A 16689-nucleotide genomic window follows, 5' to 3' on the forward strand; every position below is an offset into this window, starting at 1 on the left:
CTGTGGCTGTTGACCGAACTTGGCAGGGTCACTTTTGAGAACAGCTGTGAGTGATGAATTGGCTTCCCCTTCTTACATTCTTCAAGAGATGCAAACAAGATGGGAATTTGGTTTTTTAGGGACTTTTGGCTATTGTGTTAAGTTTCTTATAATGTGACTCCAGCATACGTATGATTGTACCTCACTTCCTCTCTCTCTCTCTTTTTTAAGTTTGTTTATTTTGGAGAGCGAGAGAGAGAGAGAGAGCACGTGCGCACGACTGGGGGAGGGGCAGAGAGAGAGGGAGACACAGAATCTGAAGCAGGCTCCAGGGTCCAATCCAGCAGCACAGAGCCCTACGCGGGGCTTGGACCCACGAACCGAGAGATCGTGACCTGAGCCGAAGTTGGACCCTCAACCGACCGAGCCACCCAGGTGCCCCTTTCACTTCCTCCCTTGAACCGCCTGCACGGTAGGCAGTGGCACCTCCATTTTACAGATGAGGAAACTGAGACTCAGATAAACTTGGTGAACTTGCCCAAGATCACTCAGCTGGGCAAGCAGAAGAGTCAAGACTCGGGCTCGCACTTGTCTGCCCGCCGGGCCAGTGTACCGTTTGCAACAAGACAACAGGCTCCCCAGTCCGCTGATTCGGTCCTGAGGTTACCTTGACTCCTTTGCCTTCTCCCCAGGCCCCGTGATGCCCTCTTCATCTCCCCGTCCTCACCCTGACTCCACAGGCACGGGTTCTTTGAAGTGGTATCCGAGCTGTTTTTATTGTGCAGCTCTGTGTTTGTGACACGTCTGTCCACACCAGCGTGTGTCTCAGACCACAAGACCCCTGAGGCGTGGGGCTCAGCAGCGTAATCCTCTCCATGTGCAATGCCTCGCTGACACGTGGAGAAGCAACCAGCGGGCCAGCAAGTCTTTCCCCCTCATTTCTGTCCCTCCTTCCCTGGGCTTTGCCCCAGAGGCAGACGTTAGGCATAGAATTAGTGAGGGGACTTTCAGAGCAGGGGTAAGGGGGCCAAAGGGATGGAGAGGGGACGAAAAAAGTATAGTAACAAGCCGACCCCAGCAGGGACACGGCCAGCTGGGGATGGGTGGTGGCAGACGGCGGGGGAGGGGTGTGGAGGGGGGGCTGAATGGTGCAGGCTAGGTGTTTAGATGACTTTCTGGGTGGAAAGGAGAGCGGGCCAGGAGCAGACCTTTGGGAGGGCCAGGGCCCCCAGCGTTGAGAAGGAAGGCTGTCTCTGGGCGACGCACGAGGTTCTGTGCACTGGCTGGGGTTTCGGTAACCGTGCGAGTGTGCCTGCGCGTGTGTGTGGAGGGGAGGCTGGGGCCTGCTGAGCAGCAGGGGCGGGGCCTGGCCCCAGCGGTCCCCTGGCGCCTCTGCTTCGGCGGGTTTGGCTCCTCAGTGCTTGAGGGTCACGTATTCCACCATTTCCTGGGCCAGAGGCCGCTCCCCAATCCCAAGACGAACCAGCTCGGAGTAATGTATCCCCTCGTCTTCCGGACTCTCTGGAACCACGTTCTCATAGTCTCCCTGCAAAAGGCACGGGGTGTAAGGTTGGCCTCCCGGTCGCCAGCCCCCCCTGGTCTGCATTCCCTGCCTGTCCTCTCCTTGGCTCCACCCGGGGGTCCTCCTGTCCACACACCGGCCGCGGTCTGCGTCTCCGACTGGGAGGCGCTACCCTGGCTCTGACACCTGTGCCTGAGCACCCCTCCCACCAGCAGCCCTGGCCCCCACTGAGGCCACCGAGTCCCTCCCTCCTGGGAGTCACAGCTGAGGCCAGGTCCCCCACCCTCCCCCACCCTCACCTTCCACAGCCCCGCCCTCTTACCACTCGATGCTTCTGCACCACGGAGTAAGTGACCGTGTCGTCCCTGCTTGGGGAAGGTCCCTCTGTCTCTGGGGTCCCTGCATCTCTGAGAGGGAGGGCAGGTGGATGGCCGCAGATGAAGTATTTCGCATGAACTCCCCTCCTACTTCCAGCTCCCTTAGACCCCGAGAGCACCCCGGAGCAGGGCCTGGCTCCCGTGCTGGGCACAAAGAGGGCAGACAGGACACGAGCCATTCCTCCCTCCCAGGACCCTCACTCAGTACCCAGTTATTGGTGCGTCGGCGTCACCGACAGGAAAGCGCAAAGTCGCGTAACTGATGGCATCTTCCATCACCGGATTGTAGCACCCCAGGGAGTGAGGGTCTTCGGAGAGCGGGGCCCTTCGAACCTGGGAGAGAGATGGGGTCTCGGCTTTCACCGCTCCATTCTCCACCAAGACCCCCTCCCCTGACCTCTGACCCCCACACCTCCCCACGGTGCTCCTTGCATCCCATCTTCACTTGGTCTCCGCTTGACTTTAAGGTCTGCCCTCCGTTCCATCTTTCTCCCATGTCCTACCTTTTTATTCCTCACAAAGAAGCTCTGCCCACTGGAATTTTCCTGGAGCCCCTGCTGGCTCCGTATCTTCTTCCAGCTAAGAAACAAAATCCCGCTCGGTGAGGCTCAGGGGGATGGGAACAGGACCCCGTGGAGTCGGGCATGCGGGGTCGACAGGATGGCTAACGGGAGTCACTCCAGGGAAGGAATCAGGGAGAGACGGGCCTTGGGAGTTGCTCACCTTTTCTGAAGCTTGACTCCCCAGAAGGCCAGGAGGAGGGCGGCCAGGCAGAACCCCACTCCCACGGCCACTCGCCTGCCGATGGTCTCTGGGCTGTCTGGTGGGAGGAAGAGCGACCATGAGTTGGTGACACTGCATCTCTCAGATAACCTCTGGCCTGCAGCATCCGCCTGGAAGGAATCCTCAACCTCTCTGCCTGGCCGCTGTCCTTGCCTTCCAGACTCCCCTTCCACACGCAGGGGACGTGATGCAGAGGAAGGGAGAAGCCAGTCCCTGCCTCCTGGGCCCCATGAGGAGGCAAGGGCTGACTCTCCTGGGAAACACCTGTCTTGTGACGGACACAGGTGCACACACAGAGTACGCAGTAAAGGCTACCGCTTGGCCTTACTTATCAGAATGTAAAATCACTTGTTCTTTGACGTAGCAACGCCATGTAGAAATTTATCCTGCCACTGTCCTTCCTGGGGGCCCAGAGCCGGAGACGACACAAGGCCGTAGGGAAGGCACTGAGCGCTTCCATGCATGGGAATACACTGACAAGGCAGCCCTGAAGGAAAGAGGCAGGTCTCCGGGGTGTCTGCAAAGTGGAAACCCCAGAAACAGGTTTTTATACAGTACGCTGCATTTCCAAATAACACTGCTCAAGCTGTCTCCCTTCAGCATCCAGCTTTGCAGGGCACGATCCTCTAAATTTAAAACCATGGCTCCAAGTTTAATCTGCAAAAGCACAATAAACAAATTAAATATCTTCCCTATTGTTTCCAGACCCTTCAGACACCCTGTACCTGTGCGGATAGAGAACAGTCTCCAAGTGGTATTGTTACGTGGGGAAACAAAAGAACATCCAGGGCAGTGTGTGGGCTCTCTCACGATTTGCGTGACGAAGGGTGTATAGGCCTAGATCTACTTAAGCGTCTTGCGCGTGTAGAACAGCTCTGTGAGGAGAAGCAACCAGCCGCCGGGAGTGAGGGCCTTCAGGGAGAGGGTCGAGTTCTCAGGGAGAAGGAAGGGAGAGGGGTCTTGCTACCATTTACCCCCTAGTGCTGTTTTAGCTTTACCTTGTCTTAAAAAAAAAAAAAAAAAAAAGCTAAAATCCCAAAAGATAAAAAGAAGCAGCCTCTCAAGGGTGAGACAGAGAGAGACAGAGAGGGACCCAGTAAGAGCTCAGCGTGTCTGGAAGGCAGGGGCAGCCTGAGAGGGAGCCCTTCTAGAGAGAGTCAGGAGTGACGGGGAGAAGGGGGGAAGAAAGGTGAGTGGTGGGGGGCAAGGGGGGTGCCTGGGAGTGACGCACCAGGTTGCCCCCAGGACTGGGGCGGGGGAAGGAAGGAGAAAGAGGGGTCAGAGAAGAAGAGGGAAGGAGCCTTACAGTAGACAGTGAGCGTGCTGGGGGTCGACTGGCCCATGCCCAGCCGGTTGATGGCCTGGCACCGATAGGCTCCTGAGTGCTGGACCTTCACGGGATCCAATCTCAGCATCTGATCATAATGATGGAGGTTTTGGTTTTTCCAGTCAAACCAGCTATACTGGAAGATGGGAGGGTTGGCGTCACCCTCACACGTCAGGACTGCCTTCTTCCCCTCCATCACTTTGTCCTTTGGGCCGATGGACACACGCAGCCTCCTCGGTGCATCTGCAAGGAGAAGCGAAATCAGGATCCAGGTGGCCGGCCACCTGCTCTTCTGTCTGTCTCCAGCTCTAGCCACTCACACAGCACTTGGAGGACCCTGGGCTCAGACACGGTCTGTCCTACGGAGTTGTTGACCAAGCAGTTGTAGTTGCCGGCGTCTTCTGGAGAGATGGCGTCAAAGGTCAGGTCTCTTCCCTCCTTCAGAAAGATTCCATTTTTCTGCCAGAAGAAGCGGACGTCTCTGGGGCGGCTACTCGAGAAGTTACATCCAAGGAGGACTCGGTGCCCGGAGTGAATGTCAGAAGGGGGGCTGATCTGCTGGACCCTGACATCTCTTGGGGCATCTGGAGAGCAAGGGCCTCAAGGGTCAGGCTGACCTCTTGGGCCCCTTTCCCTCTTCTCGCCCCCAGGACCTCCTCTCCCCTGGGCCCTGAGGCCAGATGTTCAGCCCTCAGTTCTCTGTGAAGGTTCTGGCCCAGGCCCCAGTCCCCTCCCCCTTAGAGCCCATACCCCAGCTGGCCCACCTCTCCGATCCCCTTGCCCGCTCACTCACACAGGACATCCAGGCTGACAGAGGGAGCCCACGAACACCACTGGTTGCAGGCCGCACAGGAGATTGGTCTGGCGTCCCAGGAAACTTTCTCAATTATCAGCACCTCGCGTAATAGTTTTTCCCAGGAGCCTTGGAAGTTCCATTCGTATCGGCTAACTTCGGGATTACTGGAATTGTAGTTACAGGACAGGGTCACACTGTCTCCTTCTCGAATCGGTGTGGGGTTTTGAATCACTGCGGTTACCTCCTTGGGAGGATCTGGGAGAAAACCAGAGAGATGGGCGAGGGAAAGTCAGCTGTCCGTCACTACCTTTCCCGGCGCCTCCCTCTCCTCCACCCCTCCCCCGCATTCACACGGTTCCTAAATTAACCGAAGGAAGCCTCGTGCTTCCCTCTTGCATCTGCGTGAGGACAGAAACCCCGGCCATTTGGCCTGGCCCCGGTTTGAGGCAGGATGATGTGGCAGCTCAGAGCAGAGCTCCAGCAGAGAACGCGTGGTGCGTGGGAGACAGAGGCGCGCCGTTTGCGGGCCTCCGCGTGGGCCGGGGGCACAGAGTCAGTTCGCTGCGGTGCAGACGTTCGCTGGGGGAAAAGCACAGCTCTGGAGCCAGACTGGCAGACGCCGTGACTTAGAGCTGAGTGATCGTGGGCCGTGGGACTCAGTTTACTTATCCATCAGGTGGGGTCCTAAGAGTACCTAACCTTGTAGGATCATCGCGAGGACGAAATGAGCCGAAGCAGCCAGGGCAGGGCAAATGCTTAGTAAACGCCGCTGCCGCTGGGTCACACACTGTCTAGATGTTTGGGATTGGAGCGTCCCCATCAGAGTATCTGGCTCAGACTCTGACATCCCAGGGTCCGAGGATCAAACCTATGGATCCTCTCTGTCCTGGGCTCGACTCACTGACACGATTCACCGTGTTAAACAGGGTCTGACCTCCGATGGGGAGGTGACGAGACATTTTGCTCCAGTTCTCCTCTGACACATCGGGCCCCTCCTGGGGCTCAGCCACTGCCTCGTGATGCCGAGTCTCCGTGTCCCTCGTGGGGCCCTGGCATCTTGCTTTCGTTCATTCGACAAACATCTACCGAGCACCTACCACGAGCCAGACCCTGTTCTGGTGCCGGGTGTACAACTGGGGACGACAGCGAGGCACCCACCCCAGGGGCTTACACGTTGAGAGACCCCGGCCTCTGCTTGCCACCCGTTCGAGGACCCAGGGATCCCCTGTGCTCCATTTCCCTTCCTCCTTCTCCCTCTAGAACCCAGAAGCCCTGTGACTACTCACACTGGACATCTAACTCAGCTTCCTGGCCAACTTGTCCAGTACCAAGGCTGTTTTCGGCCAAGCAGGAATAATACCCAGCGTGCCCGAGGAGGACCGCTGGGATCTGGAAGGTCTTGCTTGTCTGTCCGAGTACTTTTTTCTTATCGTGATACCAGGTGTAATTTGTTGGAGGAGGATTGGCCGGTGACACACAAGTCATCTGTACTTTATTTCCCTCCTTAGCTGGTGAGGGCAAGATCTCAACCCTGGAAGATTCCGGAGCATCTGGAAAAAGCCCGCAGAGGCAGAGGAGGGAGGTGAGCCAGGGCCTCCCTTGCTCACCTCTCAAGGGCCTTGGTTCCACCCCCTGCTAACTCCCTGCCTGCCCCCCTCCCAGCTCCCAGGAGGCTCACAATATACTTGAAGGTCCACTTCTTCTGACTGTCTTGAGCCTATTTCATTGGAGGCCTGACACTGGTACTTTCCACTCATCTCCTTGGTCACAGTGGACAGAGTCAGCGTGAGTGTCTCCTGCTCCCTCAGCAGGGTCCCATCCTTGAGCCAGGCTATTTTCTGGTAGCCGGGGTTGCTGCTGAGGACCTGGCACGTCATGGTCACAGACTCTCCCTCTGTTACGATGGCTTCTCTGGGGGTGGCCTCAATCTTCAACTTTGGGGCATCTAGAGGAGCAGGGGGCGCAGTGGGAGAGGGGGTGGGACCTCTCAGAGGCTGTATCTTGGTGGGAAGTTGCAGGGCTTTGATTCTGATAAAGCGGCAGTTAAACGTAGTGTGTGCGTGTGTGCGGCCACTCGCGTGACCCTCGTCCACGGGGGGTGGGCTGGCCCCAGCATCCAGGTGACTCTCACAGACTCCTAACTTGTCTCTGCTCTGCGCACGCCCCCGGCTCTCCAAAGTTCTAGTCACCGGCAACCGGCAGCCTTCCTAACACTGTCGCTCAGACTTTGTTACTCCCCTGCTTGAAACCATTGCGTGGATTCCACGCTCAGAATACAATCCCAAACCCTGCTGCAGCCCGTGAGATCTGCCCTTGGCCCTCCTTTCCTCCCGCTGGGCCCCCTGCTCTGTCGCAGGCACACCGAGCTCCTACCTCGAGGCCCTCGTCCTCGCTCTTTCCTCTTTCTGGAATCTTCTCGCAAATAAACATCTGCGTGCCCCAGACTTTCCCTTCCCTCAGGTTCACCTTCCTCGGAGAAGCCTCTATCCCTCCCTCCCTCTGCCCTTGCCCGGCTTTATTTTCCCCCCCTACACTCATCCCTGCCTACAGTTAAGTTCTCTGTTTCTTTGTTACTCTGTTTCCTGTTTGTCTTCCCCACTGCCGTGCTAGCTCCAAGTGGGCAAGAAGTTTGCTCGCCGCCAGAACAGGGCCTGGCACCTGGGAGGCACCCAGTAAATATTTATTGAATAAATGAATGAATGAGGCACGAACAATGATGTGAAACCGCCTCTTACCCCGCCCGCCACCTCCCCCTCCCGTGTAACCACGTGATCTCAACTTCATGTCACGGCTCGAGGATATTCAAGTATTTTATTCTGTTAGATAGACCAAAGCAGATGCTAAGATGAATCCGTTCCCTGAAACACTGGGGCTTGATAACGGGGGTGGGGTGGGGATGGGGCCGTCGGGGGCTGGGGGGTGGTGGAGAGCATGCGGCCCTGATGCCTGTTTCCTTCTGTGTAGGTGCCTGGCACCCTTGGTGCCCTCGAGGGCCGGAAGAGAAGAGACAAGGCCCTCGTCCTTCCCCGGGGGGCCCTGGGGGACACTCACGCTTCACATCCAGCTCCACGCTTTCCTCGGAGAGTATCCGCTCTGCTCGGGGGTCCCAGAGCTGGCAGGAAAGATTCTTGCCGTGGTGAGTCCACTGCGGCTGGAAGGTGAGCTTGCTCTGTGTGGACACGATCTTGGTGGTCAGGAGGGTGGAGGTGACAGCAGGCCCCTCCAGGGACCACTTCAGCTGGATCTGGTACCCAGGACAGGAGAAATTCAGCGAGCAGGTCAGAGTGACTTCCTGGGACTCCTGGATTTCTGGAGGGAGCTGGATGTGAGGTGAGAGAGGCGTCTCTGCAAAAGAGTAGGGGGCCGTGCTGGGGGCCTGGGAGAGCAAGGGCCCGTGTGCCAACCTCGCACACCTGCCTTTACACACCCCCAGCCCCAGGTAACCCCTCAGGAGCCCCTCGCCGGTCCCTTCCGCCTCTGCACCTCTCTCCCGGCTGCCTTTCTCTGCTTTGAATCACTTTTGCTCAGCGGAAACACTCTCTCTTGTGAATGCCGCCGCTCCTGAGGAAACCCGTATTCTATTTCATACGTACTTCGTGCCCCCTCCCTGATGTTTGCTCCCTAAACATTTTTGACATGGCTCCCCCATCCCAAATAAATTTTACCGGTTTAGGTCCCCACGCCTTTCTTGGCTTTGCCGACAAGCCTGCGTTTGTAATGGCCTCCACACTGGAGACCTCCAGAGTGGCACTCCTTCAGTGGGTGCTGTTAGTGGGCCTGTGTGTCTCCAGCTCTCCCCGGGGCTGGGCCACCCTGAGACGACAGGTCTGAAACCACAGCTCTCACCCCTGTGTAGCTGCTTAGGCTCCCCCCCACCTCCCCCACCCCCACGGAAGACACAGGCTGTGGGGTGGAGGCCCCGGGCCCGTGCTTGATTCATCCCCTACATGTGTCTCATTTAGCCACGAAGACCTAATTAGAATTAATCACCAACATTAAGGCATTGGGAGATTTTGCTTGACAATCCACATTTCCATCTTCTCGTCAAAAATCAGGCCACCTGGAACCCGGATTCCGGAATGGGCGGGCGTTGAGTGGCAGGTGGGAGGCCCGGGGAGAGACCAGAGCTCTGGCCCCAGCCCCAACCCCAGCCCCATTATCTTGTGCTGCCTGCTCACTCACTGGCACCTCCGGCCTGGCTTGCCACCCCGTCCCAGGGGCTGGGTGTTTTCCACCTCCCTTCTTGCCCGAAACCGAGGCAGAGAACCCCATCCCCCAGGGCCTTACCAGAGACGTTGAGGTTTATTTTCTCCATCCATTTGTCATTCTTCGTTGTCACTCTCAGCCCAAGACAGCCACTGTCATTGACGGACACAGGGTGGATGTGTATGGTACAGTTGGACTTTTTGTCTCCCAGGAATTGAACCCTCTCCTGGTGAGGCAGAGTCTTCCCAGCCTTCGCGGTATCGTACAGGATGGTCCCACTGAAGTCCTTGCGGGTCTCGTCATAGTGATAGTTGTGGTACAGGGTCAGGTTTTCTAGCATTTGTTTACCCCCTGGAATTTTGTAGTCACAGGGAATCCAGACGCAGGCCCCATCCCAGGTGTAGAGGGTGTGGGGGTGCTCAAACTTCCATGGAGATGAGTCAGAGAAGGCCAAGTATTCTGGAACCCACCACAGTGATCAAAAAACATTATTGAGGGGCATAAGAGCTTTCAAATGAATAAAGAATCCCCTTTAAAGACAGAGGGAGAGAGGAAGGTACACACACACATACCCTGCCTGTCCCCTCCTCCCCAATACTTACTCTTTGCTCGCTCCAGAGCTTTCCTCCTCCTCTAGCTCCCACAGACTCCCAGAACCCAAGCCTAGGCCACAGTCCTTACCAAGGAGCAGGAACGAGGGGCCGAGGAGATGCATGGTGCTGTGTCTGGGCAGGAGCCTGGGCCGGGAAGAGTTGTCTTTGAGCCATCTGGTCACTTGCTTCTTTCAGATGGCTTTTCTTGCTCACCCACCAAACTCCAACCCCTCTTCCCTGATTCCAGGAGAACCATGTCTGCTTGCCTTGCAGGATGTGAATTCTGGATGTTCATGGGGCCTTTTGTGGGTATGCCATGTCTATTCTCTCAGCCTAAGAACTCTGTAAGACTAGCCTGTCTCTCTTTCTAGCCCTCCTTCCTTTCTTCCATCCATCCTTCCATCCATCCTTCTATCCATCCATCCATCCATCCATCCTTCTATCCATCCATCCATCCTTCTATCCATCCATCCATCCATCCGTTCATCCTTCTATCCATCCATCCGTTCATCCTTCTATCCATCCATCCATCCATCCATCCATAATTTTACAAACTTCCTGCCAAGCTCTCAGGCTTTGAGTGGCACCAGACTCCTGAGTGCCTCGAATTCCAGGCCTGGGGTAACTTGAAGCTCACCTTGAGGCAACTAGTGAAGGTTCTTGTATGGGGGAGAGCCATGATCAAAACTTGATTTTTAAAGACCAGGAGCAAAATAACTTTAAAACTAATAATTAAGTGTGATGCCAGGAGAGCATTTAGAGGGGTCTGGAAGGACTTCGGAGAATGTGGTCCAAGGGTCCCACTCAGATACCCCTGGGGGCTGGGTAGAAAACATAAATCAACCAGGTGGGGACAAAGGTCATGCCTTGGGTAAAGACAATGACTGTCCCGGTCCCAACCAATTGTTGCCAAGTGGGAATGTGAGCTCAGCACTGCCTGATCTTCCAGTGCTTTAAGAGAAATAAGCTGGATTTTCCTGTGAAATGTCCTGCTTTCATCAACAAACAAACAAACAAGCAAACACGGTGCTGGCCAGTCTGCGGGCTGAAGGCAGTCCAAGGGCCCCCAGTTTGCAGCCCTGCGCATCTGTCCCTCTCTGATCAGTGAGTTTGTGTGCCACCTTATTAGACTTTTACATAGAGTTACATTTACATAGAGTTAAATTTAAGCCCCAATTTGCATGACTGGGCCCCTCCGTGCGGGTCCCTCTGGAGTTAGCAGGATGTGTGGCAGAGTGTGTCTCCGGTCTCAGGGCAGCCCTGCACCCCTCCCACCTGCCCTGCCAACATTTCCCACGCATCAAATACCCCTCACCCCCTGGGGCTGTTTATCTCCTCAGGCTGCATGGCTCAGGCCAAACGCTGTTGGGTGTCTGGTACCCGGAGGCGTGAGGGAAGCTAGCCTGCTTGCTGAGCAGGAAGGAGGGGTCTGTCCCCAGGCGTAGTGTCTGCTGGCCTGGCCGGGGCTTGGGCTTGGGTTAGGGGTGAGGGGTCTGAACTGGGACAGACTCTCCAGGTAGAAGTGACACCAGCTCTGCAGGTGCTAACAGAGCTACACGCAAAAACACCTTCAAGGCCACGTCCACTTGAGAAAAGCTGGGTTAAGAAGGTAAACAGAATTCTTTACCGTGGGTCTTTTTGGTCCCTTATAATCAGCTGTGTGTGCATCACACATCTGCCGACACAGGGGCCAGAGCACAGTACGGTGCAGTACGTTGCCCACGCTTCTTTAGCCATGGAACCGATTTTACGTTTCCCGTGAGAAACTCGGCAGGGCTGCAGGGTCAGCGTTTTGAGGGATGCGCTGCGGGTCCCCTTTGGGTTCTTGTGCCACAGCACAAGAGCTGTGGCAAGGGCTAGATTCCATTCTCTGGGGCAAAGACCAGCCTCCAGTAGCCGGACCGTTGTGCCCCTTCTGCCGCCAGCCTCCAGCCGCCAGCCGCACCTTCATGGGGGAATGCCTTGAGAACACCAGGATGAGGGGGAGAGGGCACTTCTCAGAGCAGAGCTACATGCTCGCCCCCGGCAGCTCCAGGCAGTTGCTGGGACATAAGAAGTGGGACCTTAGACCTGGAAGCGGAAGGCTGCTGAGACAGGGTGGGGCGTGGAGGCTGGGGAAAATAGGCATTAGGCACAAAGGCTCAGGACAAGGCCATGCTACCCAGACCCATGGTGGCCTGCTCGTCATAGGCCTGCTGAGGGCCTTGCAGGATCTCAGAGCCCGCCTCCCTGAGTCCATTCTTCCCTCCTGGGCATCTGGTGACCCATCCTATTCTCAGAAGACTCCACAAGGCCATCAGAGGGCATGCTCAAAGATGGGGGTCTACATCCTGTTGATACATGGGTAAGGGGGGGTCCCCGCTGTGCTCCCAACCCCAAGAACTGTGCCTGGCACACAGCAGCTGCTCCGTGCCGGCATGCTGAATGCAAAAGAGAGCAAAATAATTTTTACCTGTTTCCTCGTGTCTTCCCTCTTCAGGGAACTTGGCAGCATCTGAGAGTGAAAGGGGAAGCACAGCGAAGGATTTTCACCCTCCTTGGCCCCACCCCCTGCCCCCGTGTGACTCTCAGGGCAACCAAGAGGCATGGTGAAGTGGGGAGGGGGGAAAAGAGGCCATGAGGGCAACTTGGGCTTGGAATCAGCTTGAAAGGAACACTCGAGTACCTACGGTCAGTTTTTAGGTTCAGTGTATGGAGTTTCTACATCAGATAGTTTCAGAGCTAGTCCCTCCACAACTTCCTCTCTATCCAGCTCTCAGGAAATGCTGATAATTTAAGCCAAGCAGATTAGAACTGCCAGCCTGCTGAAAAAGGCACAAGGCAATATGAAAGTGTTGGTAGTTTAGTGACACCATCCAGTTATTCTCATTCCTATTACTTTCTCTCCAAAGGCCAGAATGGTTGGGAAATCTGATCACTTACACTGATGCTCCAGCAGCTCCCGAGGGTTGAGGGAAGAGCTCACAGTATCAAAAGGAAAAAAGATAACTTTCATGGAGTGTTCTTGAATGGGCAAGTCTTGAGACTAGAAACTTACCACTTTCATCAGGCTTCTAGTCTGTGAGTGTCTTGAGACCAGACCCAGACATCGGGCAAAGCCATTCAAATCCTACAGATGGTCAGGGAAGTCTCTGAGAAATCTTCACCCTGGTATCATCAAACTCTACTGACTACCAGCCACTGAGAAAGGAACAGAAAAGGAGAGGGGCTTCTGGGTGGCTCAGTCGGTTAAGCATCTGACTTTGGCTCAGGTCATGATCTCACGGTTCATGAATTTGAGCCCCGCGTTGGGCTCTGTGGTGACAGCTCAGAGCCTGCTTTGGATTCTGTCTCCCTCTCTCTCCCCAAAATAAATAAACATTTAAAAAACAAACAAAAAAAAGAAACAAAAGGAACAACTTATTCAAAAGACAGTAATGTTATGGGAAGGTATATTCTTCCCTATTTCTTCTGCTAAGAACAATTAAAAACTCTGGATATTATAAAATAAGCATAGGAAGACATTGAAAGATTGAGAGAAGGCACACTGGTTAGGGACCTTGGGACCTGAGGAATGATATGACCATGAATTCTCTGGGTTTTCTCTTCGCTTCATCTATCCCAGACTGAATACTGGAGAAGCAAGCAACTGGAAATGACAATGAGCACAGACAAAAAAAAAAAAAAGTTCCAGCAAAACTCTGCTCTTCTAGCTAAAGAACCAAGAAAGGGGCAGCCCAGAAAGACAGAAATCTTTCATGCAGTAACTGCTCTACTCCAGCGAAATGTCACAGAAAAACCTGCTGCTTCACTTCTACCCCTGACAGCAAAGGCTGAGTGGGACCCTAGACTTTCATCCTTGCCAGGCCACGCCCCCATACTACATCTGAGTGGTGCCAGAGGAGGCTGAGTGTGGGGCTGGGCCCTCCAGCCCCTCTGGGCTCTTTCTCCCCGCAGTGTCAGTAGAAACCACATGGGCAGCCTGAACATCCAACCCCACCCTGTGATGAGACATCATACGCCTCATTGGAGTGGTGTAAGAGGAGGTCTAGGGGAGAATCAGGACTTTCACCATCACTCAGTGATCATAAGCCCAACTTCTATGGAATATGCATGAAAGCCATGTGGAGAGCAATAATGAGGTACCCCCTCCCTCTCCCAGTCAAGATGGTATTAATGGATGCATAATGGGGAACCTGATCTTCCACCCCTGCCCAGCAATGAGAAAACTTCACACACACACACACACACACACACACACACACCAGCTGTCAAGAGAGGCTGAGTGGAGAACCTGAACTTCTACCCCCATTTGGCAATAATGAGGCAGTGCCCCTGTTCATTTCACTGGAACAGTGTCAGGGGAAGCTTGCTAAAACACTGATTTAAATAAGATCCAGTCCCATAAATAATACCCAAAATGTCCTGGTTTCATTTGAAAATCACTCAGCCTACTAAGAACCAGGAAGTTCTCAAACTGAATGCAAAAAGATAATCAACAGACACAAACACCAAGATGACACAGATGTTGGAATTATCTAACAAGGATTTTAAAACAGCCATCATAAAAATGCTTCAGTGAGCAATTACAAACATGTTTGAAACCTATTGAAAAAAATAGAGTGTCAGCAAAGAAATAATAAAGCATCAAAAGGAAATTTTAGAACTAAAAAATACAGTAACTGAAATTAAAAGCCCTAATGAATGAGCTCAACAACAGAATGGAACATGGAACATTAGAAATTACCCAATTTGAAAAACAGATAGAACAAACTGAAGAAAAAAAAAAAAAGAAGAAGAAGAACAGAGCCTCAGGACGTGTGTGGCTAGTATAACAAAAGATCTAACATTCATGTCATTGGAGTCTCAGGAGAGGAGAAAGAGGGTGAGCCTGAGAAAATATTTGAAGAAATAATGGCTGAAATGTTCCTAATTTGACAAAACAAACAAAAACCATATTATCTACAGATTCAAGAAGCTGAGTGAATCCCAAACAAGATTAACCCAAAGAAATCCATGTCAAGACACATACTAGTCAAACTTATAAAAATTAGACAAAGAAAAAATCTTGAGAGCAACCACAGAGAAATGATGCATTACCTACAGGGAGAAAACCCATTCAAATGACAGTAGATTTTGTATCAAAAAGGTGATAAGAAAGGTGTTATGAAAGTGAAACAGCATCTCTTAGATACTGAAAGAAAAGAACTATCAACCCAGAAATGTATATCTATCTTTCAGGAATGAAGGGGAAATCAAGACATTCTCAGATGAAGGAAAACTAACAGAATTTTTAACCAACAGAGACCCTAGAAGAGTGGCTATAAGGGAATCTTCTAAACAGAAAGAAAATTATTTAAACATTTTTTTTAATTTTTTTTTTTTGAGAGAGAGAGAGAGAGAGAGAGACAGAGCGCGAACAGGGAAGAGGCAGACATGGGGAGACACAGAATCTGAAGCAGGTTCCAGAGACCAACGCGGGGCTCAAACTCATGAACCATGAGATCGTGACCTGAGCCGAAGTTGGACGCTCAACCGACTGAGCCACGCAGGCGCCCTTGAAAGAAAATGATTTTTTTTTAAAAGAAATTTTGGAACACCAGAAAGGAGGAAAGAAAATGGAAAGAGCAAACCTATGGGTAAATACAAAGGACTTTCCTTCTCTTCTTGAGTTTTCTAAATTATGTCTGGCAAAGCAAAATCTATAACACTGTGTAATGCCGTTCTCAGTGTCTGTAGAAGAAATATTTAAGATAATTATAAATGGGAGAGGGTAAAAGGATGTAAAGGAGGTAAAGTTTCTATACTTCACTTGAGCTGGTAAAATTTTGAAACCAGTAGACTTTGATAAGTTCTATATAATGTAATGCTTAGATCAACCACTAAAACACTATACAAAGTGATATATTAAATAACACTATAGATAAATCAAAATGGAATTTTAAAAATTGTTCAAGAGACCTACATGAAGGTAGGAAAAAAGAAAACAAAGAAATTAAAAATTGAGAGAGCAAAAATAAAATAAAAATAAAATGACAGGCTTAGGCCTTACCATGTAAGTAATTACATTAAATGTAAATGGTGTAAATACAAATGAAGACAGAGATTGACAGAGTGAGTTAAAAAAACGACCCAACTATATGCTGTCATAAGAAAATAACTTCAAATGTAATTAGACAGGCAAGTTGAAAATAAAATGATGTAAATTAATGAAAAGAAAGTAGAGTTCTTCAAAACAATTAAAAATAGAACTACCATTATGTATGAGCAATTCCACTTCTGGGGTATTTATCTGAAGGAAATGAAAACACTAATTCAAAAAGATATGGCACCTCCAAGTTCACTGCAGTATTATTTACAATACCTAAGACATAGAAGCCTCCTAAGTGTGTGCATCAGTGAATAAATGGATAAGGAAAATGTGATGTGTGTATATACAATGGAATATTACTCGTCCATAAGAAAGAAGGAAATTTTGCCATTTGTGACAACATGGATGGACCTTAAGGGCACTATGCTAAGTGAAATAAGCCAAACAGAAAGACAAACACTGCCTTAACTCCCTTATATGTGGAATCTAAAAAACAAACAAAATGAACTTGTAGATACAGAGAACAGATTGGTGGTTGCCAGAGGCAGAGGATGGGGAGGTGGTCAAAAGTGGTGAAGGTGGTCAAAAGGTGCCGACTTCCAGTTATAAAATAAGTCTTGGGGGTGTAATATACGGAATAGTGACTATAGTTAATAATACTGCTATATTTGAAAATTTCTAAGAGAGTAGATCTTAAAAGAAAAAAATTATAACTGTGTGTGGTGATGATGGATGTTAACTAGACTTATTGTGGTGATCATTTCACAATATATATAAATATTAAATCATGTTGTACACTTGAAACTAATGTTGTATGTCAGTTATATCTTAATTTAAGAAAAGTAAACTTCAGAACAAAGAAAATGACCAAAGCTAGGGAGGGATGTTATAAGGAAAGGGTCAATCCACCAAGGAGACATAGCAATGCTAAATGTGTGTGTACCAAACAACACAGCTAAAAAATACATGAAACAAAAACCAATAGAAATGAAAGGAGAAATAGACAAAGCCACAGTTACAGTTAGAAACTTTAGCA

The 16689-nt window shown here is 51.7% G+C and overlaps 1 protein-coding gene across 1 annotated transcript; it reads right to left on the reverse strand.

Annotated features, from left to right (window-relative positions):
* Positions 1 to 566: 566 nt before the first annotated feature.
* Positions 567 to 11385, reverse strand: CD22 (CD22 molecule). Its single transcript, XM_042919003.1, has 14 exons — positions 11211 to 11385; positions 9672 to 9727; positions 9072 to 9449; positions 7836 to 8129; positions 6463 to 6729; positions 6071 to 6334; positions 4782 to 5039; positions 4309 to 4572; positions 3968 to 4231; positions 2602 to 2698; positions 2382 to 2457; positions 2087 to 2211; positions 1824 to 1908; positions 567 to 1525 (listed from the first exon to the last, which is right to left on the reverse strand). The coding sequence occupies exons 1-14, from the start codon at positions 11318 to 11320 to the stop codon at positions 1394 to 1396; spliced, it is 2670 nt and encodes an 889-aa protein (XP_042774937.1). The 5' UTR covers positions 11321 to 11385; the 3' UTR covers positions 567 to 1393.
* Between the last annotated feature and the right edge of the window lie 5304 nt (positions 11386 to 16689).

Source organism: Panthera leo, chromosome E2 (genome assembly GCF_018350215.1).
Source record: "Panthera leo isolate Ple1 chromosome E2, P.leo_Ple1_pat1.1, whole genome shotgun sequence".
In the NCBI taxonomy this organism is placed as follows: domain Eukaryota; kingdom Metazoa; phylum Chordata; class Mammalia; order Carnivora; family Felidae; genus Panthera; species Panthera leo.

Coding starts and splice junctions, on each gene's coding strand:
- CD22 (XM_042919003.1), bottom strand. CDS start 11,320: ATGGCTAAAGAAGCGTGGGCAACGTACTGCACCGTACTGTGCTCTGGC. Junction 8,130..9,071: donor AATAAACCTCAACGTCTCTG/GTAAGGCCCTGG, acceptor ACTCTTTTGCAG/AGACGCCTCTCTCACCTCAC. Junction 2,212..2,381: donor TCTTTGTGAGGAATAAAAAG/GTAGGACATGGG, acceptor TCTCTCTCCCAG/GTTCGAAGGGCCCCGCTCTC.